General features: G+C 36.1%; 3 protein-coding genes across 9 annotated transcripts; 1 reads left to right on the top strand and 2 right to left on the bottom strand.

The window, feature by feature from the left end:
• Positions 1-41: 41 nt before the first annotated feature.
• cyb561d1 (cytochrome b561 family, member D1) lies at positions 42-5,292 on the top strand. Its single transcript, XM_039673778.2, has 3 exons — positions 42-484; positions 1,418-1,455; positions 2,814-5,292. The coding sequence occupies exons 1-3, from the start codon at positions 310-312 to the stop codon at positions 3,315-3,317; spliced, it is 717 nt and encodes a 238-aa protein (XP_039529712.2). The 5' UTR covers positions 42-309; the 3' UTR covers positions 3,318-5,292.
• On the bottom strand, positions 3,262-16,626 carry zbtb40 (zinc finger and BTB domain containing 40). 3 transcript variants are annotated; one of them, XM_039673775.2, is made up of 18 exons: positions 16,512-16,626; positions 14,966-15,438; positions 14,767-14,888; positions 13,993-14,185; positions 13,755-13,894; positions 12,387-12,558; positions 12,176-12,312; positions 11,910-12,105; positions 11,637-11,755; positions 10,605-10,776; positions 10,111-10,482; positions 8,896-9,102; positions 8,638-8,802; positions 8,343-8,557; positions 7,494-7,653; positions 7,176-7,402; positions 6,143-6,335; positions 3,262-3,290 (listed from the first exon to the last, which is right to left on the bottom strand). In XM_039673775.2, exons 2-18 carry the CDS (start codon positions 15,429-15,431, stop codon positions 3,280-3,282), a joined length of 3,267 nt encoding a protein of 1,088 aa, XP_039529709.2. In that variant the 5' UTR covers positions 15,432-15,438; positions 16,512-16,626; the 3' UTR covers positions 3,262-3,279. The 3 variants fall into 3 exon arrangements, with proteins under 3 accessions (XP_039529709.2, XP_039529710.2, XP_039529711.2); XM_039673776.2 differs by lacking the exon at positions 16,512-16,626 and adding an exon at positions 16,345-16,500; XM_039673777.2 differs by lacking the exon at positions 3,262-3,290 and having other exon boundaries at positions 4,830-6,335.
• Positions 16,627-17,603: 977 nt separating this feature from the next.
• Positions 17,604-27,077, bottom strand: usp48 (ubiquitin specific peptidase 48). 5 transcript variants are annotated; one of them, XM_089125048.1, is made up of 28 exons: positions 27,059-27,077; positions 26,156-26,290; positions 25,865-25,985; positions 25,597-25,738; positions 25,181-25,308; positions 24,978-25,102; positions 24,712-24,820; positions 24,468-24,601; positions 24,301-24,383; positions 23,604-23,783; positions 23,339-23,473; positions 22,970-23,119; positions 22,267-22,467; positions 22,068-22,182; positions 21,848-21,984; positions 21,682-21,762; positions 21,367-21,491; positions 21,115-21,237; positions 20,903-20,964; positions 20,686-20,796; positions 20,043-20,173; positions 19,857-19,963; positions 19,656-19,760; positions 19,005-19,196; positions 18,797-18,922; positions 18,518-18,566; positions 18,396-18,422; positions 17,604-18,291 (listed from the first exon to the last, which is right to left on the bottom strand). In XM_089125048.1, the coding sequence occupies exons 2-28, from the start codon at positions 26,287-26,289 to the stop codon at positions 18,269-18,271; spliced, it is 3,156 nt and encodes a 1,051-aa protein (XP_088981174.1). In that variant the 5' UTR covers position 26,290; positions 27,059-27,077; the 3' UTR covers positions 17,604-18,268. The 5 variants fall into 5 exon arrangements, with proteins under 5 accessions (XP_088981174.1, XP_039529666.2, XP_039529669.2 ...); XM_039673732.2 differs by having other exon boundaries at positions 19,005-19,178; XM_039673735.2 differs by having other exon boundaries at positions 27,055-27,070.
• Positions 27,078-27,290: the final 213 nt, after the last annotated feature.

Genomic DNA, 27,290 nt, shown 5'->3' with positions numbered 1-27,290 from the left:
TCTATGTTTGTACTCTTTGATCACCACTGCATGGCTCCTGAATATTAAGAGACAACACTTTACCGTAGTACGACCCCTATCCAGGAAATGCGTTTTTTTTAGTATCTTGTCACACCAACCACTAAACAGGAATAACAGCGTATCTTTCTTTTTTAAAGTAGAGTTGTAATGTTATGCATTTCGGCTCTAAAAGCCCCGGATAAATCTGGTTTGGTGAAGCTCAGTGGGGATGACACTTAAGAGACACATTTTCTGTTGTGTGACGTTAGTTTAGGTTTAAATGTAATTATTAAGGAGAGTTGCTGAGGAATGCCGCTCGAGACGCGCGCGTCGTCGCGTGTGGAGTACAGCGCGGTTGGAGAGGGACTCGGGATGCGGGACTTCTGGCTCTATGTGTGGCTGCGCAGAGTGTCTGTGGTCGCTGCGCACATCATTTCCCTCGGCCTGATCATTATCATTTCCATACTGTCCAGACCAGGAACAAGTGAGTTATTTTTTTACTTCTCTTGCATTTACAACTACATATTTGATACATATAGTAACGTTTCTACATGTTGTTAGACAGTCTGTGGCAATACCATATAGTGACAGACGGTAATGCACTAATGCCATAATAATACTGAAATTCAAGTGGTATTTACATGGTACTTAAAGGGACAGTTCACCGCAAATGAAAATTCTGTCATCATGTAACTTACTCACCCATAAGTTGTTCCAAACCTGTATGAATTTCTTACTTTTTCTGAAAAGAAGAATATGAGTAACCAAACAGTGGACGGGGACCCAATTGATTTCCATGTAAAAGAAAATACATTCTATGGAAGTCATCAACTGTTTGGATGCACATATTCTCATAATATTTTCTTTAGTGTTCAGAAGAAGAAATAAATTCATATGTCCAATAATATAGTACTAGGACTATGTATGGTAATAATTTATGGTGTTAAAAAGTATTCGCAAAACTCTATTAAAAAAGGTAGCACGTATTCCTGACTAAAACGTTATTTTGATTACAACATACTTGAATTATGAGTACAAAAATTAATGAAAGTGCCATGCCATTTCCGCAACAAAGTGCCTTGGTTACCATAGTAGTTTGTACTAAATGCACTGTCGTATTTTTATGGTATTATTAGAAATATATTGGAGCGTTAATATTAAATATTTGCGTATATTGATATTGTTAGGATATTTTTGGACATTTTACCATGTTTTTAAAGACGTATCAGGGTTGTTTGTGTTGTTTTTTGAGAACCATGTAAATAGCATTGTATAAATGATTTTTGTTTTTTGTACTATGGAAATTCTGTTGTAGAAACATGAACTAATGATGTTAAGCATTGGTATGGTTGGGTATTGGTAAAATAAAAATGAATATAAAGTGTTTCTAAATATCATGCTGTATTGATGCTTTCAGGTCTCTTCTCTTGGCATCCTGTCTGCATGTCACTTGGGGTACGTTTTTATGTATTCAATTACACAAGATATTATACAATTCATTATGTTTTTAGCCATAAGTTGATAAAAGATTTCTTTTTTCCTGCATGCTTTAATAATGCAGTGTGTTTCATTGACTTTCAGCCTCTCAGGATGAATGAATAAAATATGTCTTTCGTTAATAATGAATAGAGTGTGGTGAAACACAAAGACAATGGAATTAGCCTCAGCTGCTTTACCATGAGAGTCTGATTACACTAACCTTGATGACAAATACAACACATTCGCTTCTAATAAAGAGGTCATTCTCAGTCTGTTTTTTCTCTCTAGACACGCCATATACATTACTGTTCACTCACCACACTTTAACTTTATCATAATTAGTAATCGTCATGAATTGGGTATCAGTCGAAAGCTTAAAGGGATAGTTCTGTTCACTTTGAAATTAATTTTTGATATGTTTTAGCTTAACTTACCTCAAGGGCATCCAAGATGTAGGTGTCTTTGTTTCCACAGCATTTTCAATTGTGACATTTTTCGGTCAAACAGGTGTTGTGTGTCAGTCATAATGCAGTTTTAGGGAGTCCACCTCAAAGAGCATGCACAGAGAAGTCAAAATTAAACATGATTCAATGACTCGTAAATGTAAGTACACATTGAAGGCCCAAGACACGAAACGAGAAAACGAACAGTATTTATATAGTTTTTACCTCTTGTTAACAGCATAACATAAGACGTTTTGTGAAAGGTAAAACTTCCGAAATCTCCGTCTAAACAATGCTTGACGTAGACGCGCGAGAGATCACTTCCAGCGGAACGTCTGGAGACGGTTCAGTTCGGTTCAGTTGATCTGATTCATTGATCAGTTCGACGGTTTGACCGAAAAATGTGTAAATATTGAAAATACTGTGGAAACAAATACACCTACTTATTGGATGCCCCTGAGGTAAGCTAAAACATATCAAAAATTAATTTCAAAGTGAACTATCCCTGCAGCACAACTGTTTTCAATATTAACAATAAGAAATGTTTCTTGAGCATCACATCAGCATATTAGAATGATTTTTGAAGGATCATGTGACACTGAAGACTGGTGTAATGATGCTGAAAGTTCAGCTTCATATTTTACAATACATTCAGATAGAAAACATTTTTTTATATTGAAATCATATTTTACAATATTACTGTTTTTACTGTATTTTTGATCAAACAAATATAGCCTTGGGGAGCATAAAAAGTGATATTGTAAAAACAATAAAATGTTAATGATAAAAAAAGTGATATTGTGTTTTGAACTCTTTCTAAAAAAGCAGGACAATTGGTGTTTTACTTGACATGTCCCCTTTAAACATGTCCTGTTTTCTCTCCCGTCTTAGTTTGGCCTGTGTATGACTGAAGGGATCCTGCTTTTCTCCGCTGAGGGAAACCCATTCTGCTTCAAATCCCGTAAGTGGAAGGTCCGCCTGCACTGGTTCTTTCAGGCCCTGCTGCTGGTGTGTGGTGCTACAGGATTCGGCTTCATGGTGGCCAGTAAGAACATAAAGGAGCATTCGCACTTCACCTCCAGGCACAGCTTGCTGGGAGTCACTACGATGGCCGCTACTGTCCTGCAGGCCATGTGTGGCGTCTTTCTCCTGTTCCCCAAACTCAACAGCACTTACTCGTTTCCTCGGTGGAGACTGTATCACGCCACCTGTGGTCTGGTGGCCTACCTGATGGCCACCGTCACGGTCATGTCAGCCATGTTTACAGACTGGTTTCAGGCCTCGGTGACAGGCCCAATCTGGTATATCTTCCTACTCCTCCCACTTTTTCCCGCATTAGTGGTGATGAACCAAATCACTAGTGCCTTCCTGCCCAAAAAGAAGATTACTAGTTGAAAACTAAAGCCTCCAATTAAAGCCTTCTTTAGACAAATATATATAACAAGCAGTTAAGATAGGACCTGCAGTCATACGAACAGCCGAGAAAAGGCTGTTTAAAGGGATAGTTCACTTTGAAATTAATTTTTGATATGTTTTAGCTTACCTCAAGGGCATCCAAGATGTACAGTAGGTGTCTTTGTTTCCACAGAATTTTCAATTTGTGTCTTAGGTCATCAATGTGTACTTACATTTACGAGTCATTAAATCATGTTTAATTTGGACTTCTCTGTGCATGCTCTTTGAGGTGGTGACCATAGACCTCCATTATATGACTGACAGACAAGAACGGTTTGACCTAAAAATATCAAAATTGAAAATACTGTGGAAACAAAGACACCTACATCTTGGATGCCCTTGAGGTAAGGGTAACTATCCCTTTAATTCTACATAAGATATTATACTATAAATATAATATAAATATAAATATTCATCCAAACCAGTAGGTGGCAATTTAAAGTCCAAAACCACTTTTTTATTAAACAAGTAAAGGGATCGAAAAGTACAAATAGCATTTTTGTGTCCTTGAAGAGCACTTTTTGGTGAGAGTGGTGATCGTTGTGTAGTTTCCATGAAAGTTAGCAATTAAAGGTGGTTAGATAACTAGTTAATTCAGTGTAAGTAAATGTTCTGTTTATAATCACGCGACCCTGCGTGTAAATGCTTATTTACTCTTGTAAACCCAAGGACTATGCACTGCAAATATAGTTGCATATTTGTAATATTTACATAATGTTAGTTAAAATATAATGGTATGCTGACTACTGATATTTTGTTCTTAAGGACATGCTTGAACATTGTAAATGAGTAATTATATATATATATATTAGTAACCTAATACAAGCAACTAATACAGGCAACTTTTTTTTACTATCCACTGCTGAATAAGGAAATGGGAAAATGAACAAAATGGCATTTGCATTGCGAGAATATGCTTATTGTGTACAGTAAACGTGTATGTGTTATAGGTATATGTGATCCTGGATCACAAAACCAGTCACAAGTAGCACGCGTATATTTATGGCAATAGCCAACAATACATTATGCTTTTATGCCAAAAATCATTAGGATATTAAGATCATGTTCCTTGAATATATTTTGTAAATTTCTTAACGTAAATATATAAAACATTTTTTTGCACCGTCAGATTCCAGATGTTCACATAGTTGCATCTCCTATTCTAACAAACCATACATCAATGGAAATCTTATTTATTCAGTTTTCAGATGATGTATAAATCTCTGACCCATGTGACTGGTTTTGTGGTTCAGGGGCACATATTATTGTCATGTTCGTCTCTTATTTTTAACCCCATCCGTGTGAGTTTTACATTGTTTTAGAGAGCTGTAGTTCTTAATTCTTTATTCTGAGAATGACCTCTTCTTAATTATCTCTATGACACTTTCCTGAACAACATAAACAGAAAACGAAAGGTATTTCGACATTTTTTTTCTTTGTCTGGACTAGGAATGCAACAAGAATATTTTACTGTTCTTCCCAATATTTATTTTTATTATGGCTGATAATAAATGTGTTATTTTAAGAAAACTATGTAAGCTTAAGTCTTAATATAAGGCCAAGTATTCTCTGTGTCCAGTATCGACCAAATAACATCATTAAAATAGAGAATAGCTGATACTGTTATATTGTGCATAGACAGTAAAATGAGCAGATTAATGCGGGCATCTGGTGCTTAGTTCTAAGCTTTATTTGTAAAGTCAGAATCAGTGTATTATAACTAGAGATTATTTGTTGGTCTCTTGTGTTCATATATTCCTGTATTATTTATGTGTGCACAAACACTAGACTAGTATAACTGCAGTGTTGCACTGGTTACTGTATTGATTTTTTTATGAAACTGCACAATGTGGTCAGGTTATAAGATTTAACTATGCCCCTATGAATGTAAAAAAAAAACAATGACTCAGGGTTGTCTATGAATTACTGGCGTAACTACAAATATATTATAGTATAATATAGTATTTTATTCTATACTGTATGAAATGTATTTGAGGGTTGGTGTGATCTTTCTTATGAACAGTAAATGATTGTTTTTACTCAATGATACTCAATTTCTATAAAAAATAAACATAAGCATCATTTACAAAAAGACTGGTCGCATGTTTTATCAGCTGATGTCATACTTATTGTAATAAAACTAATTTGCTATTTATACTTATATGTAGTAAATAGACAAACTTTCCTATGATTTATTTTAAATCATATTCATCAGATTTCTACGCAGATGTAGGAATAAAATGTTAAATAGTCAGCTTAGTAACAAAATATTTTTTTACAAGTAATTTTTTAGCAGGAAAAGAAGACGGGCTATTTGTACTTGATGTAAATAGACACTATTTTGAAACGGTCCAAAGTCTAACCAAGACCAGACACAAATCATCTCTGAACATGATGCTTGATTGGAGGTAGATATTGTGTAGGAAAACCAATCAGTTTTCGCTTTTAAAATAAGTTAGTGCTTGTCAGAACACATTCAAATAAATAAATAAAGAGCTCAAAAGCAATGGATTTCATAATCCCCTGCGATCAAAAAAGATTCAGACTGTACTGAAGACAGATGTCAACTTGAGCTATTTTTAACATGGATTTTGAATGCTTGTGTACGCGTAGCCTCTTTCAGGAGAGGAAAACATATCAAGTGATCCAGAGAATCACATCGTGTATCGCACAAATTCACATTAAGACTAAAGCCTTCAGTCACCGGTGTAATCCAGTGTAAAAATGAACATGAGCATGATCATAAACCCATGTGCTTCATTGACCTTCTTCACAAATGAGCGTGACTGTGCCGTTCAGTAGATCTTCCATGCTCACGGCCACGATTCCAGAGCCGCTGGGAGTTTCCTGTTGATCCCCCAGAGCGACGAACACCTGCGATGACCCCTCAATCCGGGATTGGTCGAGGCTAATCACCTGCTCCACCTCTTGACCGGTTGTCTCCTCACACTGAATCACCTGGAAAGAGTCAAGAAAACAAGAAATGTGTAGTGAAATATGATTTTACAGACAAAACCTGTCTTTCAAGCACTGGTCAATTATGAGATTTTGGGCTATTTTGCTTCTTTTAATAACACATTTAAATATTTACCTAATCACTCTTCTTTATCTAGTTGCATCTGTAGATTTAAATTACAATTCAAAGGCCATTTTTCAAAATAATTTGCTGGAAATCTCAATTTCAGTGGCAAACTTAATATACAGCAGGTTTATTCCTATCTATTTCTTAAGATTTTTACAGATAACTTTTTTTTTCTACCTGCTGACTGTATTTTCAGTGATAAAAATAATTCAATGTTCAGATTTCTGCGTATTAGTGTATATTTAATTAGATAATAAATAATGTGCATATGTAAATATAAAATATTTTAAATATAAAACAAGTTTGGTAAAAACAATGCCTTAACCATTGTAAATATCACTTAGTATTTCGGACATTTCATGGAAAACAGTATGATCTTGATATAAAAGTTTTGATGTACTATAGATGTTCTGCAAAAATACCACAGCATTAATCTTAAACTACAAAAATACCATGTACAGCGAATGCGATTAATCAAATGTGGACTGTATGGTGATATTTATTCATTGAAACTTTGACCCTGTTCACCTGTTGTGTCTTGCCTTAACCATTGCAAATTTCTTAAATACATGGACCTTGACTAATATTACAAGTGGATGTCAAAGGAAATTGCTGGAAAATAGTAAATTATGATCCTTTAAACTTTAATTGCACTGCCCACCAATAAATGCAAATTTTTCATTTCTGTCATGATAGTGGGAGGTTTGTGGCGTCACCGTATGAGAACTGGAGGCCTGTGTCTGTGCTTCCTCTTGCATGAGCTGCAGGTGTTTGGACAGGAAGTGCTGCTGGAAGTCTGCCTCTGAGGGGAAGTGGAGAGAGCAGATTATACAGCTGAACACAGAGCTGGTCTGACTCGACTGTCCACTGCAGACGTGCTGCTGCAGCTCCTGCTCGCTCGTCAGAGTGCTGTCACAGTTCACACACTTCCACACGTGCACTTCTGAACAACACACACACACAATCGTAACTGTGATGAAAAGTAACAGTATCAATAGTTAGTAATAGATACTATCTTAGTGGTCATTCTTTACCTGTGTGATTGGTTATCTGGTGTTTTAACAGACTGTTTCGGTTGCTAAATGTCTTGTCACACTTGTCACACTGTAGGAGAGATTTGATGGATTTGTTGCTCTGGGCAGAGACGCTCTCAGGGTGGGCAGTGCGATTGTGGTACCACAGACCGGAGAGAGTCTGAAACGAAGAAATCGTAACAATGTTTGATCAATGTGCTTGTACTGTCCTCGTTAATAAATGTATTTATGTGTGTGTGTTAAAACGAATAAATAAAATAATGATGATTTTAATATAAATATTACGATTATTCATAAAATAATATTATATTCATTAAATAATACCGGAAAAATGTTTCTTGAGCAGCAAATCAGAATGATTTCTGAAGGATCATGTGACACTGAAGACTGGAGTAATGATGCTAAAAATTCAGCTTTGATCACAGAAATAAATTACGTTTTTAAATATATCAAAATGGAAAACAGTAATTTTAAATTGTAAAAATATTTCACAATATTTACGGCAATTTTTTTTATCAAATATTTGCAGCATTGGTGAGCAAAAGAGACTTCTTTCAAAAACATTAATCTATAGACCCCAATTTTTCTTTAACAGCAATATTATATTATATTATAATACTGTATATGTTTTGCTTGAAAAGTGTGCCTATCCTTATTTTATATAAATGCATCTACAATTTTATGTTTAGGGTGTCCAAATACATTTTGGGGCCGCTGTGTACTTGCTTTTTTAATGCAAAAACATTACCTTCTAAGCAAATAGCACCAAAAGAGAGTTATGTTGACACATTTTTCTATTAGATAGAAATAATCCTTTATCATTCAATAAATCAAGTTCCATGTTCTTGCCTGATAGGACTTTTTGCACATCTTGCAGCTGTAGGGTTTGTTGCCGTCATGAATGTTCATGTGTTTCTCCAGATTGGCTTCGCTGTTGAAGATCTTGCTGCACTCGAGACACTGGTGCAGCTCTTTCGGATGCACCTCCTGGATGTGCTGTCGGAGCTCGTCCAGTGAAGAGAAACTCACCCGGCATTTCTGGCAGTCATGAGGTTCTGTGATGTCTAACGGGACAGAGAAGTAGTTTAGCCTGTGTTTATTAGAGAGTGAAATAAATCATGTGACTCGTGGATCATGTGCTTACTGTGAAAGTTCTGTAGATGGACGGATAGGCCATTGGCTTGTTTGAATCCTTTCCCGCATTCCCTGCAGACGTACGGTTTGTCTCCCGTGTGCGTGCGTACGTGACGCGTCAGTTCGATGGACTGAGCGAATGAGGCTGAGCAGTACTGACAGCAGTACATTTTACCTGCAAATGCAGAATTTGCAAAATGTTGCCACTGGTTTTCACACAAAAGCCTGATATAATAATAATAATAATAAAGCATTTAAACCATCCCACCCTCGGCATGCTTCTTCTTAGTGTGGTAGGACAGAGCGGCGGCCACAGAAAAGCTCATGTCACAGTGTTTGCAGTGGAAGGGTTTTTCTCCCGTGTGTAGACGCATGTGGTTCTTCAGGGACGAGGTGGCAGCAAACTTCGCCCCACACTCCTCGCATGCGTACGGCCTCTCCTCAAAATGTTCCGTGCGTTTATGATACAAAAGACCTGAAAAGTATAAGTAATGAAATTGTAGGATTACAAATGTATTTAAATGTTTAATTTAGGTTCCAATACAATAGTATTTTAACTGCACACTGTTTTCCATTTTGAGGCAGTTAAGGGTTCGGACATTAACCTCTTGTCAAATCTCAAAGGTCAGCTGGGCCTTTTGTTGATCTAATCAGGCTGATTGGATTAGCATCTCAAGGCTCTGAGTTACACTGTTATGCTCATGAAATCAGGTAACCAGCTGAATCAACATGCTTTGTTTCAGAGTGTCTCCACCTCTGTGTAACCCCTCCCTCTTTATATGAACTACAATGTCTACAGCCTTAGGCAGACTTTGTTAAGATTTTTGGACGAAGCAGACTACAGCAATGCAACAGCAATAAAGATTCCTGCTTAAAAAGATACAACCCGAGTCTCCTGGTTTTCGCTTCTGAGTTTTCAAACACTTTAGAAGAAAAAGTTCACAACAAAATCATAAAACAGTGCGGATTTAAGAGTGATTTAAGGTCCATTGTATATCCATAAATCTATTCAGACACCAACAGAACTTAAAAAAAAGTTTTAGAATTTTTTGTTTATTTATTTATGTATTTTTTGGGAAATGGAGATGTATTGAACATTTTCGCAACATTTCAAAGCAGTGAAACTGAATCATGATAATTGAAGCCAATTTTGATATACTATAGCAAAAACTAATGTGCTAATGAATGCCCTTGTTTACTCTCTGGAGCTCATGCATTAAAGGGATAGTTCCCAATTTTTTTTTTTTTTTTTAAATTTGTCATCATTCCCTAACCCTTATGTTGTTCCAAACCTGTTGAATACAAAATAAGATATTGGATGGAAGTCAATGGGTGCTGTCAACTGTCTGGTTACCAACATTCTTCAAAATATCTTCTTTTGTGTTCAACAGCAGTAAGTAAATCATGATAAAATTTCCATTTTCGGGTCAACTATCCCGTTAACAACCAGCATTTCAAAGTATTGAGAACGATCATCCCGCACCTGAAGAGTGTTTGAAGGTCTTGTCGCACATGTCACATGGTACTTGTTCTGTTTTCTTCTTCTTAGCCGGCGGGCCGCCGTGGGTATCCATGCAGTGCTGGTGAAGGCTCTTGAGCGTTGGAAACGGCATTGAACACTCTGAGCAGCGCTGCTCCTTCCCCGGTGTGAGGGCGCAGCCTTTCTTATGCTTTATCAGACGACACTTAAAGTCAAACGTCTTATTACACCACTCGCAGCGGTAAGACACGGGCACAGCCTTCCTTCTGCCTTTTGTTTTGGAGTCTTCCCCATCATCATCATCTTCAGAGTCTGCCGTTGATGCTTCTTGCTCAACCTCAGATTTTAGAGGACAGTCAGAATCTGACAGAGGCCCTGTTTCAACAGACAAAACGTAAAGTTTTGTTATGATTTTTCATCAGATGCTTTTAAAATGTATGCAAAACTATCATATCATCGCATGGAGAGGAATATCTATGTTCTGTAAAGTCCGTCACCAGTATGTTTGAGGTGCTTCATGAGAGTGGTTAGCTGAGGGAGGTTCTGCTGGTTGGCAGACAGCAGCTGGCACAGTGAACTGGCAAACTCTGAGTCACGACTCAAAACTCTCTCGACAGTCTGCTGTACCGACTCCAGCTCACCATCGGCTCCACGACAGCTCTGGAGAAACTAGGACACACAAAAATAATGTTTTGTAATCTTATATTTTATTTTACATGTTGGATATTTGCACACAAAAAGATCTCTTTGATATACAAAGTATGCGACTAGTGTATTATTCTAATGTATAGTACACTGAAAACAGTAAACCAAAGGTGTCTGAGTGGATTTAAAAAAAAAAATGCATTAGTGCATTTTGGACTAATATTACCCCTTGTGTATTGCAATAATAAAAGGAGTTTGACTCTTTTTAAACTTGTATAAAAAACTTGTTTCAAACTTTTTCTGTTGTATAAAATTAGCAATGAAAGCAAGGTCATAGCTGCGACAGCAGTGTCTTCCTACACACTCAAAATATGTACTTTGTCAGTGAATTATACTTACAATATATATTTATATACGGTGTATATATACTAGGGCTGTCAAATGATTAATCGTGATTAATCGCATCCAAAATAAAAGTTTGTGTTTACATAATATATGTGGGTGCACTGTGTTATTTTGTATATATAAATACACACAAATGCATGTATATTTAAGAAAAAAATATTATTTATATATAAAATATTTATATTTATATATAATATAAATTATATATGAATCTATATACAGTATATACATGAAAATATTTCTTAAATATATACAAGCATGTGTGTTTATTTATATATATAAAATAATTATACACAGTGCACCCACATATATTATGTAAATACAAACTTTTATTTTGGATGCGATTAATCGCAATTAATCGTTTGACAGCCCTAATATATATACATACCTATTGTCAAACATTTGGGGTCAGTACGATTAGCCAATTAGGAAGCAGACCATAATTTCATAATTTTAATATGTTATCCTCTATTTCTTACCTCAGCAAATTGCTCTGATCCATGATCCGCTGCGTCCACACCCTGTTCGAGCTGAGTAATGTCGCAGATTGTTTCCAGAATGAGTGATTTGTGCTGGAAGAGCACATCTATGTCTTTAACTAAAAAATAAAGCATTGAAATATAATTTTGGTACACAGAGCGACTGGTTTAATTGACTTAATAAAGGATTTTTCTGACTTCACACACATTCAGAGAATGGCAGTTGTAGTGACCAAAAGCAATGTGTTGATGTAAAAGCTGTTTGACACTCACTAGTTTGGAGAAGTTTTCGTGCGTGTCGTTTCTCCTTGACCTCCTGCATGAGGAGCCTCAGCTCTGGACTGTGTGTCTCTGTCCACAGGAACAGCCTCCATACAGTCACCGCCTGCAGTGACCCCTCCAATGCTGCAGATAGCAGCCTTTCAATCACTTCGCCATCTCCTTTTCCTCCCAGCAGGGCTTCAATACACTTGATTGGACAAAATTCTATTAAAATTGGTTCATTACATTGAATTCATTTTGTATTGCAACACAGGTACCTCTCTCTCATTTGCAGGCATGTCAGGACCCAGTTTAAGACTCTGTTCGATGAGCTGGAGGTCCAGATTCAGCTTGACGAGTCTGTTCTGATATATTCTCAACAAATCCATCCCACTGCTGTCTTCAGCTGTGTTACCTGAGAAAGTAGCAGTCATCAGAAGTGTTATCTGAAGGAATATGCTGTATGATAAGGGTTTTTGCTATGCATACCCGTTGCGTCTTTCAGGGCCTCCAGAAGCTGAAGCAGATCTGAGGAGCTTTCCTTCACCTCATTGAGCAGCATCAGAAACGTTTCTTCACTCATGGTCTTCTCTCGGAGTTTACATAACAACCTTTCCGCCACCTCCACTGATGATGGAGCAGAACAGCACTGCAGCACTGCCTTAAGAAGAACAGACACATACACTACCAATCAAAAGTGTGGGGTCAGAAAGCTCCATTAAAGTTAATTATATTCAGAAAAGATGCATTCAATTGATCAACAGTGAGTGACAGTAAAGAATTTACACTGTTACAAAAAATTTCAATTTCAAATAAATGCTATTCATTAAAGAATCCTTAAAAGAATGCAACAAACATAGTAGCCCTCAAACCATATTCACTTTATAGCCCTTAATCCTGTAATTGTGGACAAATGTGGGCACAGAGGACTTAGGTGTGATCCTAATTTTTATTTATTATAAATGTTATATCACTGTCTTCGATAAAGTTTTGTCTATCCATTTATTGTGTTTTTTTTTAATTTTGTGGGTATTTTTGAATTTATTTACTTCAAAAAGTACCATATTTTCTATGTAAATTATGCTTATTTTTAAATTTTTTAATTTTTTTAATTTTTAACTACATAAAAATTCCATTCCAATAAGTTCTTCGAGCTAAAACCTAAAGATGAAGTGACTTTGCTGTCACCTGGTGTCTTATTTTAGAATGCTCTAAATCACAGTTTTTCCCATTCATTTCTATGGGTGCCCATTTTTGACCCAAATACAAGATTAAGGAGTTTTTTTTTTTTACCCACTTAACATTGTAGAATTGAGTCAAAAAAAAATGTGTGTGTTCAGGAAGCAAACTTAGGAAAAGTAGCCAAGTCTTGTACCGCTCAGAAGGGAAGTGTTTTTAAAAAATAAATCAAAACTATTTTGCCCACATTCGTCCAGAATACGGTTTTAGGGTTCCATCAATGTTAAAAACACTTGACGGTATCAACTGTTTTTAAGATTGATAATAATAGGAAATGTTTCTTGTGCAGCAAATCAGCTGAAGGATCATGTGACACTGACGACTGGAGTAATGATGCTGAAAATTCATCTTGGCGCCACATAAATAAATTATATTTTAAAGTATATTAAAATAGAAAACAATTATTTTAAATTGAAATAATATTTCACAATATTACAGTTTTTACTGTAATTTTAATTAAATAAATGCAGCCTTGGTGAGCAAAAGAGACTTATTTAAAAAAGAAAAACATTAAAAAAAACGTTACAAACCTGAAACTTTTAAATGTAGTACTGATATATATAACAAATTACAGTATAATTAAGGACTACTATAACAAACTGTAAGGGGCAAATTTACCTCTTTTTCCATATCACTGGAACATCTGTTCACTGCATTGGTCAAAAGCTCTGAGAGGTTGTTGACACTGGAGAGGTGACGAGTTAGTTCTGATGCACGCTGTAAAAGCCCAGCAGACTCCTGAACATCTGCTGCAGGATCTGTGGATAAACAGGTCACAGGACGGGTTGTACAATCACTCAAAGTCTAGCATCCCATGATTCAACACTCATGGGTTCTTTCACCCAGGTCAGTTTACCTTTTGGCTTGGGGCCGCTCTGATTTCCCTGCTCCTCCAGAACTGATCCTGGTTCAGGGTTTAAACATATTAGCTGTTCAAACAAAGTAAGGACTGTTTGAGCTGACAGAACTTTCTCAACTTTCACATGATTTAGCAACCGCTGGTAAACCTCATCTGCTGATGGATCTCCTCTGAAGCTCTCAAGTATGACCTGCAGAAGATCAGAGGGCAGAATTCAATATTACATTTGAATTATGAAACTATATGTCCTATATGCTTCTTTAGATCATCAACATATCTTAAGAATGAATTATCAGTTACATAAACTGGCACCAAAAGATACAGTTGAATGTTTTTGAAATGCATTTTTTGAGGCTGAATTTATTTGATCAAAATACATTAAAACATAAAGAGAAATTATGTCAACTTAAAAGAACTGTTTCTATTTATAAATGTAATTTATTCCTTAAATTTTTAGCATCATTACTCCAGTCTTCAGTGTCACATGATCCTTCAGAAATCATTATAAAATGCTGATTTGCTGCTCAAGAAACACTCTTATTAATTATCAATGTTGAAAACAGTTGTGCTGCTTAGTATTCTTAATATGCTTTCCATCATAGGAATAAATATAATACTAAAATATATTAAAATAAGAATTAACAATTGCATTAATATGCAACTAATATTTTTTAAACTGTATTTTGATCAAATGTATTCAGCTTTGGTGAGTAGAATTTCTTTTTTTTTTTTTAAATCATAATTATTCCATCCACTTTTTTACTATCTTACCTTGTGCTCCTCTGTGGAGATTGAATCCCAGATCTCAAGAACCTTAACATATGACTGTCCACACTGTAGGATCTTTGTGACACCAGCTTGATTTTTAGAGATCAGCTCAACTGCATTGTCCTCTGAACATAGAAATAAACACAATTCATACAAAACACTTGAATGAAGTGATCTCAATCTTAATCAGTCAATGCTTTACCTTGCAAACTCTTCTCTCTTTTAAGCAGTTCTGATTCAGATTGCTCCTTAAGACAGTCAGGTTTTATTACTTGAGAGTCCATTGACTCTGTCTTAGTTTCCACAGAAGTCTGCTTCATGAGGTCGCTGAGAATGTTCTTACAACCGACAGCCACATCAAACATCTGCAGGCTGTCAGCGGCGGCTATGAGTCGGGTGAAGTTGTGCTTGCCGGGAGGCAGTTTCCCGGTGTACACCATGTCCAGAAGAGAGGAAAACTCTTGAGAGGACAGTAAATCTGAGTCGATGGAGATGCTGTCAGAACCTTCCAGAACAGACTTAAATAACATACTGGAGGCCGCCAGCACTAGCTTGTGAGCAGGGTGGGGGGTCTCGCCCACCAGGATGGAGCAGTCGCAGAACTGCTTCTCCTTTCGTAAAGCATGCAGTTGTTGCATGAGCTGTCGACTGTAGTTTGGGAGCTCCATCTTGGACCTGTAGAGGGATAAAAAGAAAAATAAAATGATCAAAATCAGCTCAATTTATGCCTAAAACGACAGAGAGAAAAATCTGGCAATAGGCTAAGAAAAATAATATTGTTTTCCCTTTGAATTAAATATATTTTTCTTGCCCCACTGAAAGTTTTTATTTTATTTTCTTGTTTTAAGGGTACACTTCTCATTAAGTCTTAAGTAATTTTGCTTCTCAGGTAAATTTATCTTGTCCTAAGAATGTTAAGATAATTGTACTGGAAAAAGAGTTCATGCTTAAAACAAGAAAAAATATTTTGTCAGTAGGATAAGACAAATAATATGTTTTCTCCTTCAAATTAATTTGACACGTTTATTCTTGTTTTAAGCAAAAAAAAAAAAAAAAAAAAACACAGTATCCTTTGTCATATTCCTTCTGAGTACATTAATTTAAGAATTTATTTGTTTTTATATGTCCTTTTCGCTCTGGTGGACAAAAAAATATTAGCTCAAACGCATTTTGTTTCTTCACAATGTGCTTAAAGATAACCCAAACATTATTTTTTTAGTGAAATATTCCTTTCCTGTTCCTAAATAAAGTACAAGAGCACCTTGACAAAGACCTAATCGTGCACAGTAACTATGTTTCATACCATTTTTATAAGTCATAAATTATCTTAAAGCACACAATTATTTAGATAAATTAAATGTAAATAAACACAATACATGAGGTGTGTCTTTATAACTGAAGGGGAGACTTTTAGCCTGTTTATTCCCTATGGTTAATTCAAAATGTAAATTAAGGAAACACATTTACACAGTATATAACAATTTAGAAGACAGTAACTGTTAATAAAGGATTTTTATCATCATACTAGCAAGAACAAAACAGGCAAAAAAACAAATATTTAACTGTATAAGGTAAATGTACCGCCATAAACGCGTGCAATGAGGGACATTTCAGTCTTCGGCTAAGCTGACATGCTATCTAATGCTAATATATAGAAACTAAAAGCAGTAAAGGTAAAAATTGCACAATATTAGAGGCAAATGATTGTGCCTCACACAGCACACCACAGCTAAACACTTCCCCTTTACCTTTAAATTCAAAAGATCCGGCTCTTTATTTAAACTCCTTCGACGGACAACATTTCGCTTCGCAATAAAGATTCGTCCCAAAACGGTGTAACACTGCGCATGCGTGAAAGGATTTGAGAGCCATTAGATAACATAATGCGCATGCGCGTCAAGACTTGTCTTGCGGTACCTTTACACGCATGCGTATAATGAACAGCTGGTTTTATATTAATTAAAAAACAAAATTCTCCTCTATATAAATTAATTACCTAGCCACGCCGAAAGCTGTGCTGACTTTATGTAAATTCACTAACGACATTTTTAATTTGATATAAATAACTATTAATTCTATGAAAATTCCCTTTTATTGACATTGAGCTGTGTATTTAATACACAGCTCAATCTCAATAAAAGGGAATTTTCATAGAATTAATAGTTATTTATATCAAATTAAACATGTCGTTAGTGAATTTACATACGACTCGTACATCTACACAGATAGAATGTTTAATAGTTGTAAATAAGTCCAACACGTTTATTAATGTTTAATTAACCACTTGGGTTGTCATCTGCCAAAGTATCTTAATTCAAATAATATGACTTAATCATCTCAATCCAGAAACATTTATGGGAAACGTATTTACATAATATAAATGAATTTGTCATGTAATTATTGTCATTGTATTTGATCGATTTTCAAATGTCTGCAAGTTTTCAAACCATATGGTTACCTTTTTAAATCTTACAGCAGGTAAACAGGGTACATTTTAGACAAGCCGCTAAAATACATTAATATTGACATAAGCCACTATGTGCAAAATGGGAACACATATTTATTTCAATATATTAATTAAAATTGTGTAATGAATCAGGAAGTTAGTATTACATCTTCCATAACAGCTGAGAAATATTAAACGATTGAAATATGGGAGTTCTGTCAAGTTTTTCAATGCAGGTTAAATGTATGCATTGTTATTTCATAGTTACAGTCATATGGATACAAAATATAAATCTTTAATTGTATCAGTCCGTATGATAAAACATTTCTACTTGGTCTCAAGATGTTGACTGACGGGACCAGAAACACAACAGTAACAGGAATACGTGCACATATGAAGATGTAAAAAGAATATTTATTGCCCATATGAAAGAACATACAGAAAAGTTCACACAAATGCCTGCTAGTAGCAGAACATGTCTAAACTATTTAGCAATGCTGTAATATTTCCACATCCGGAAATGTCTCCTATTAATGCTCATCTTTCTAGACTTTTCTTCACTGCTGTATTTTGATGCGGTTATTTACATTAACAAAACGAAGACTAAATACGTTTTTTTTTTTTAATATTCAAGTTGCTCATGCATTCTTAAATATGTACGAGCTCTATTGCAGTGCCATCACAAGCTTCTTTTCAACAAAGGATTTATAGAGACTTACTTTTTTACACACAAAATATGATCAGAACATAATCTTTGAACATGACATTGCAATAAAACAAGGAGGAATTCAGATTTTCCTTGAAATGGAACGTCATTTGAGGAAATCTTGACCCGTATTTTTCACAGTCATGGTAAGCACGACCACAAAACCTTGCAGAATGCATCAACATCTTTCAATATTAAAAGCCAGCACGATGTTTTAAAGCAAAAAGACACTTTTGAAGTTGTTGCAACATTCAAAAACAAATTAAAAAAACAAAACAAAAAAAAGATCTGTGTAATTCAAGCTTTATCCTTGCTCAGCCATTGTCAGCATCGTTCCACATCTGAGGCCTCCATCAGTGTCCTAATAACCCAGTGCCTGAACAAAAGGAAACAAATACAGTAGAACATGATTGACAACGTCATGTTCCTGATTCTTACACAAAGATATTAAAGATTATTATCACAATAGTATGTGCATACCTTTAAATCCTTCTTCAGGCATACAGACTACAAAAAAATAAAAAATAAAATGCTCAGCATAAAAACAATGCAGATTTATGTGTTTGAAAATGAGACATACTGGTATTAAAATTTAAGCTGACCTTGATAAACATCATCCATTGCAGCATAATCAGCAATGGGTTCATCAGCCTGTAGAGGGTAAAATTCAAGCAGCTTATTTTTTTTATTTTAGAAATGTATTATATTACTGTTTTTATTGTATTTTTGATCAATAAATGTAGTCTTGGTGAGCATAAGAGTAAAACAAACAAACAAAACAAAACAGTAGTGTTTATGCCCAAAAAGGCTGTCGCAGCTCATTATGTTTTGAAACACAACCAATGTATCTGTTCCCATCAAAACAGAGTTGAGAGTTGTACCTTAAGGCAAATGATGCTCTCTGGGATGACTCCAAGACTTCCTAGTGTGGCGGAGTCATCTGTTAAACAGCGTCCGTCTATGGAAAGGTTTTGGTCGAATGGAGCCACAGAGAATGCATGCATGATCTGTGGATGCAAATATTTCAAATAAGACAACAAGCGGCATCATATAAAATTGAAATACTTAATTTTCGCTGAACTAACAGACCTGGATCTTAAGCTCTTTGAGCGTCTGGTTGGCAGAGACGATGAGGGCTTTCTCCCCACGGAGTTTCCTGTGCCTTGTGCTCCTCCTGATGCCCGACTTGGAAGCAGAGGCAACAGCGGGTGTAGAGAGAGAGACGGTGTCGTTTAGCTTCTGCCGTTTGGCTCCGCCCTCAGACTGATGTAAAGAAGGGAGCTTGAGCAATGGATAAATAGATAGATAATCAGGTAGACAGATAGTTGGATAAACAGTCAGACACACAAAGTCAGATTGATGGACGAATAAAAAGTCAGACAGATAAATAGATGACATATTTGATAATAAGAGATTCCATGTGCAGTGGAATAAAATGGAGTATGCCTATTGTTAAATTCACAGAAAATCAAAAGAATAAAAAGCTAACAAAGCTTAAATTAGGCTCACGTATAGCCTACCTCTCTCATTCGCCAGGAATCTGAATGTTTCCATGGCTGCGATGGAACATTATTTTTTTTTATTTTGTAAACAAACCTTTGTGTTTCAGTCCTGTGGTAATATTCAAAGTGTTTTGGCAGGTGCTACCCGGACAAGTTTTTCAAGTTTACCGACAGCCCTAGATAGATGATGGCTAGATAGACACTTAGAAAGATGGACAGACAGATAGATCAAAAGTACCTGACTGAAGTCTGGATCTTTCTCTCCATCTATCTTTGGCTCTTCTCTTTCATCCTCAACATCTGACCCACTCACACTGAACTCAGGGGCAGATTCCTTAATCATCTATATAAGAGAAACCAAATGGCACAAGTTATTCCTTGTAGTACATTTGTAATGTTTAGGGTTTAACTGAGGACACGTGATCATGCAAAGACTCACCATTTTCTTGTCAATGACTTTGCGAACATACACAGTGGCCTGCGCGTACTCCCTCATGTCCCTCTGCTGCTGGAATATGAAGCCCTCTCTGCATTCTCGACACAAATCTGAGAGCACAAAACACACTCACATGAAATACCACGTCTGTTTGAGGGACCTCGAAGAAACTACTATCATCTATCTCACCTGGATGAGTTTGGTATTTCACAATGCCGTTGTCTTGCGTTTTATCATGAATCTGATATATGGAGATGACATGGTCCACCAGAAACATTTTGTAGATCACGTCCCATTCAGCAGGCCAGAGAAGAGCTATACTGTGCATTGACAGACACAAACACTCAGACTTAACTCAGAGTTGCTCTTAATATGGGCAGTGGCAAATAACGTGTCCATGGATAAAAATAAATAAATAAAAATCGACAAAGTTTTAGTAAATTTACGCGTATAAGGAAAACTATATTGTTCAAAAGTTCAGGATCAGTAATCACTTTTTTTTTATTATGCTCACCAATGCTGAATTTATTTGCTCAAAAATACAGTAAAAACAGTAATATTGTGAAATATTATTACAATTGACTTGTAAAACATGGTAGTGTTCAAATATATACTAATATGTTTTATATTATTATTGTTATAATTAAATGTATTATTATTATATGTAATATTTCATTTAAAATAAATAAAATATACTTTTAAATTTTGTATAGAACTGATGCAAATGAAAACTATTTCTGCAGTTTTTTTTTAATGACATGTGATAGCAGCAATTAAAGCTGATTATTTTCCCCTTCCAGGATATGTGAGAGGTCAGGACTGAGAAACTCACTGTTGGGCGTCTCCTTGCAGCATGGAGTCGTAGGTGAACATGAAGCCACCGTGAGGGCAGAGCAGGATGCTGTTCCCCACATTGGACACTGGGTTACTCTTTGCTGGCCTCCTGTGGTATGATCAGGTACAATAATTTAGACAAATCAACCCTGCAAAATCATTTCAGTGATTACAGAAAAAGTATAAAAAGTAATAAAAATAAAAAATTCCATTACCTGATAAATTTCCTCCATTCTTCTACAAAGTAAAGGGGTACAATGTACAGAACATCTGTGTCCTAAAACAAAATTCAAACCAAAGTCAGTGAGGCGAAAATAAGAATGAAATACTGATGTATTCACCCTCTCTACTGAAAGACGTTTTAATTCTTCAAAACATCAGGGGAAAAACTGAAACAGAATACCTTAGTTGTGGAAAATGACATTACCTGTGGCCATTTTTGCAGCGTGGGCCGATTTTTCTCCTGGAAGAGGTTGAGCAGGGAGCTCTTCTGTTCATTTGCCATCATTCTGTTCAAAGCCTCGTTCTCTTTCCCTTCCCTATCCAGCCTCTGAAAGAAACAGTATATCTTAAAACCTACTAAGACTTTTCCCAAATAATTGTAGGCAGATCACAAGGTTTTCGAGTGTCCACTACACCTTTTAACCATGACAGCTGTGCTAATTGATCAATTTGTTACCATGCACTGCTGACAGGGCTCGTGATGCTGCGCGAACTCCGGTGCTTTGGGGAAATACATCCGTAGTTTATTCCACACTTCTGCTGAGACCAGCCGCCTGTCATTCTCTAGTATACTCAAACCACCTGCGGGAGAAAGAAAAAGCACAATTATGGAGTATCATTGCAAAAACTAATCTTGCTAATGAATAATAGAGTTTAAAATATTTAAATGAATGGAGCAACTTATTTGCTATCGTTAAATCAGTTAGATGCACCATTTAATATAAAGAAAACCAAAACATTTCGATTTCAGTTTTATCCAGAAAAAACAAACCATGATAACAGAGAATATCTTCATTAAAGTTCTTCATCTCTTCACCGTCCCTTTCGTCACTATCTCCTTTACTTCCATCAGCTAACAAAGAGACAAAAAGATAATAAATAACTAAAAGACGAGCCTTAAAGCAAAAGAAAGAAAGATTATCTGTAAGCTTCGATACCTGGGCTGCTGCTTTTCTCTCCGTTCATTTTGCTGTTGTTGTGTTTGGTTTCCTCCTCATCCTCCTCTAGCTGGTCTAATGCCAACTGTCTCCAGCTCCTTAGAGAAGCCTTACCGATCCAGAACCCTGATTCATCACTAAATACACCCAATGTAAACACCAGATCAGCTTCATCAAACATCTAATGAACTGCAGTAGACAGTAGTTCAGTATTCCGTACCTTTTCAAAGAGGCTTTGGCAAAATTCGTGACCTCTTTGTAATCTTCATTTAGCTGATTTTTCAGTCTGATTACCCTACATCGCTGAGTCACACAGTCTCTGCAGAGGTATGACCCTAAACGCCATCCAGGATGAATGAATATATTGAACAAAACAGTAATGAACGATTAAGGAGTGGTTTGACAAAAGAAACCCTTACAATCTAGTCTGGGTCCTCCTCCGTAGCGGTCGAAAAGGAGATTGGCAGCCTTCAAGGATATTCTTTTGGCCTCGTCAATCTTGTCTGGGTGCAGTTTGCCATGGGAGCAAAGGAATTGGCTGTTATCAATTTCCTTGGTGGCCGTGGAGTCATCAAGCCATTTCTTCAGCCACTCCAGAGGCACAAACTCATACGACTGGCCTAAAAACACAAAGGGAGCCCAGACTTATTGAGATTCCTTATTGGAAAAAAAAGAAAGAAAAAAAAGCCTTACTGTTCAAAAGTTTGGGGTTCATGTGATTTATTTATTTATTTTTCACTTTAAGTTTTATTTAAGCAAGGATGCATTGAATTGATCAGGTGACAGTCAAGACATTGTTACTAAAGATTTCTACTTCTGAAGAATCATGTGACACTGAAGACTGGAGTAATTTCAGCTTTGATCAAGAATAAATTATATTTTAAAATACATTCTTAAATAGAAAACAGGTCCTTTAAATTGTAATGATATTTCATAATATTACTGTTTTTTTCTGTATATTTGATCAAACAAATGAAGACTTGAAAACCATTAAAAAAAAATCTTACCAACCCCAAACTTTTGAACGGTACTGTAAATTTAACACCAAAATCAAGATTTAAAAATGGGATATTTAACATTTATATTGTCAGAGAAACTGATGCACGGGGCATTTTTACGGACCGTCTTCCGCGGGTAACAATTCGTAGAGCTCCTTCACCTCCTCATGTTTGGCTTTGCCTTTGTCAACGCTCTGTTTTCGCATGTCTGCCATCTCATTGCACCACTCCTCAAACTTCTTGTTGTCCTGTTCAACTAGCTTATGGAGAAAAGCTGAAACCAAACAAATTCATCTTAAATAGATATAATGAATAGCTTGAACACTTCTACTTTAATAATGCAGTAAATAGATAACACAAAAAATATATAATGCAATATTGTTATCTCTTGATGACAATGACAGTTGTGTAAAATTACACTGACACACACAAAAAACCCAATGTGATTGTTTAATCCATAATGTTCATGCAGGTTTATTAGAGTTAATTTTACCTGGTACTTCAACATTAGTTTCTGTTTGGTCAATCTCTTCCATCTGCTGTTGGTACACTAACATGTATGCGTTTCTCGAGCAGTGATAGCCTTTGCTACATTTTGGCTTTCGGGTTTGAGACTTGCCCGTCTCGGCTGGAATGTAAAGGATAAGAAAAAAAATATATTTTAATTATTTTATACTTACATTTTCAGGACGGTAAACACAAGCAGCTACTACAAAAAATGAGACCTCATTCAAAATAAAATCAAAATGTGTTGTTACCAATGTCTTCTTCAACGCCAAGCTGAAGTTTCTTTCCCTCCATTTTCTCGATCTCCTCATCATTGAATTTGTACCAGTCATTCGTATGAGCATCTCTAACATGAGCAATGTAGTGACCAGAGTATGCGCTCACACCACGATGAATCAGCACGGCGGTGAGTTCATACGTGCACTTCTCTTCTGAATTTAGAGGTGGAGAGAGGGAGAAAAAAAGAATCAAGTAATGTTCATTGAATAAAATTCCCATTCTGAGATGGCATAGAGATCATTCTGAGATTTCAGTCAAGATTTGTATTATTTTGAAAGAAATGAATACTTGTATTCGGCAAGGATGAATTCATGATCAAAAGTGACAGTAAAGATTTCATCAAATAATCCAGGGGAAAAAAAATGATCACAGTTTATAACTTTTCAGAACATTGATAATAATAAGACATGTTTCTTGAGCACCAAATCAGATTATTAAGAATCATTTCTGAAGGATCATGTGACCCTGAAGACGGGAGTAAATTCAGCTTTGCATCACAGGAGTAAATTACATTTTCTAATATAATAAAATAGTAAACAGTTGTTTTAACTTGTAATAATATTTCACAATATTGCTTTTTTTACTGTATTTTTGATCAAATAAATCTTCCCGAGCCCAAACTTTTAAACTGTAGTATACATCTTAAATGCACATTAATGCACAGTATACCTTTTCCTTCCAAAAACGGCCCCATATCAAGAACTTCTGGAAAACTAATGAAGGTGTTAAGTTTCTTCTTATGACCACTTTGCCTATAAAAGCAGAGAAAGATTAGACTAAAAATGTCTATAAAACATCAGGTAACAGATCTGATAATGACACATTATAGTACTCACCTATCAAAAACAAATCGCATGAGCTGAAAGTTGAGAGTGCGGGGAAGACTCTGGAGCTTGATCCGACGGGTGGCGTTCTGTTTACTCTGACAGCTCTCGCAATAGTAACGATTATCACCTTCCAGCTTCTCCTCCTAAACAGTGTGAGCAACCACACATTGAGACCCATAATGCAGTATAATATAATATATGTTATCAATATAGACATATGGAGCTGTCAGGCACAAGAAATGTAAGCAGTCACCTTCAAAAACTCTGTAACGCACTCCGTGAGGTTTTTATGTCCTTGAATGTTCAGCTCCAGTTCATAAAATCGTGATGGTAGAGGAGACTCACGTCCACATTTGTTGCATCTGACATCACACAAAAACAAGCTCTAATTACAATATTATAACATAATAGACTTGTACATGTCATACATTGTACACATCACTCTCATAAGTGACTATAAATATATCAGTGATAAGAATCTGAAATTACAGTTACATGGATCATACAAGAATAACTTACACAGTAACATAAGAGAACTGCCCACAGAACTGCTGTTGGATGACATTTTGGAGATTAGGGTCCTTCTGCTTTGAAAGTGTGTCTTCAAGAAGTGATAGGAAGAGTTTAGAGAATTCCTGAGCATCCTAAAAACAAAATAAAAGTAGCTTTTGAGATTTCAAATGACAGGACACTCCAACATGCTCCATCTTATGCTTGCTCACCTGCTGTTGCCCTGTATCAAGCCCAAGAGCCTTCACCAGCCCTGAGGGGTCAATATAGCGTCTGTTGCTGTTCTGTAGCAATGCAAACAGATACTGGAGATGTTCGCATATCGTCCGTGGCTCATAATCTGTTGGTATGCAGAATAATGTGCACAAAATAAGAAAAGTCCATTTCAATAAATGTGCTTCTAATGCATATCTAATGCTAAAATCATGCTTTCAGCATTGTACTCTTGATGCTTAGCACCAAAGTAGCTACAGACTGAATCTCCTTACAATTACTAAAAACAATTTACTAAATGGCCATTGCCACTGCAATACTTGTACAATACTTGCAATGCTACAATGGCACCTTGATTGCCTAATGAGAAGCAGTTAAAGCATCATGTCTTTAAAAGAAAGAACCTCAAGCTCACCTGAATCCGTGTTGTGTCCTTCAGCTCTGGAATTTTGAAATCGATATAAGGCTCTGCGGAGCTCCAGATTGTGGAACCACACCTGGAGGAAAGTGTTTACGTAACATGTGGCGCCAAGATTCGTCAGGCCCACAAATGTGTTCTGGAAGAGAAAGCAATCACATAAATGTTGATCATGTTGACATATCAGAGTTAAGAAACTTGCCTTGAGCGTATTAGACAACCCTACTCATTTTCAGTTATTAAAATAATCAGTCATTTTGTATACCTTATCTCGTCTTTCTGAGTTCGGGTCATCGATGTTGTGGAAGGTATTTTCATCAATTTCTCCTAACCATGATTGTTCCCCAATACCGACGAGACAATTGGGATTCCCTTTACAGTTCCTCCTGTGTGACAGGAAAAATGTTCAAGGTGGGACAGTGATGTAATTACAACAATGTGCAGAAATAAAAACACGTTTTAACAGTATTTCCATTACAACTGTTCCTTTTAAATGTCATTCTGAACTAAATAAACAGAGAAAGTGAACAGAACATTATCCCCACCACCGTATTACCTGCATGCCCCTCTTTTGCAAGGCAGCACTGCAATCCTATAAGCTAACTCGATATGTTCACGTGTGATGTCCTCTGGTTTGACTGTCTCTGCCCACCGCCACGCAGCTTTTTCCAGCTGCAACCGAGGAGCCATTCTGCACAAATAAATGCAAACTGTGAAAACACACAAAAATCACAACATAGACCTGAACAGACGCCCCTGCAGACAGAAAAAACACCTTTTGCGTAAAACTTTTACAGAGTTATACGGAAATGAAGTATACAATACACACCTAAAAACATATATATACAAAAGAAACACAAACGTCAAAAATCACACCACACTCACTTGACAGTTACACACATCTGTGATGCACAGGCCTTGCATCATTGGTCCAGCATGCACAACACTTTTGATTTTACCCCATACATTAGAAAAACACTCTAATGACAGCTCATTTATGAAAACAAGCAAATAATTGGCAAGTACTGACAATAATATTCAAGTAACACCACTGAGTCCAAATTAGCACACACATTTTAGACTATCCCATCAACATAATTCACAGTTTAGAATAAAACATACCGTCAAAAATAAATACGGCGTTTTACGGGCTCGACACAACTGTGTTGATTTTATAAATCTTTAGCAAACGCAATAATATTGAATGTTTTCATCGAGGCGGCTAAAGCTGCGCAGTTAGCATGCTAGCAGCTAGCTCTGACTTATTTTCATTAAATAAATGCACCTGACGTAAATTTAGCAGGAGATTCTTAACTGTGAAGATGCTTTCATAAATATAGGAATTTTAAATCACACTTTATTGATTGTAAGTTTGTATTTAGCGCCCTTGCGTCAGCTTTTATATAAATATTTTTGTCCCTTCGTCAGTTTCAAACTTCTATGAGACGTACGTACTTACGCGTGACGTACTTGCGGCGTCTGACGTAATTCCGTTGGCGCGTACAGCTGCCTCAATGTTTGGGTGTTGCACATGGAAGTTTTCTTCAACTTCATAGTTGGTCAGATACATACAGCACATTGAATTGTTGTACTTCAAAACGAATTATTTAAAGCTTTGGATAATATGCTGTTTTTGAGCCAGGTGACATTTAAAAGTCCATAAATGGCTCATTTGCCTTGATGAGATAATG

This window comes from Pimephales promelas, chromosome 21, assembly GCF_988280905.1.
Source record: "Pimephales promelas chromosome 21, fPimPro1.hap1.1, whole genome shotgun sequence".
NCBI classification, from domain to species: domain Eukaryota; kingdom Metazoa; phylum Chordata; class Actinopteri; order Cypriniformes; family Leuciscidae; genus Pimephales; species Pimephales promelas.
Note: the sequence above shows the minus strand (reverse complement) of the source record. Positions and strands in the feature narration are given on the sequence as shown.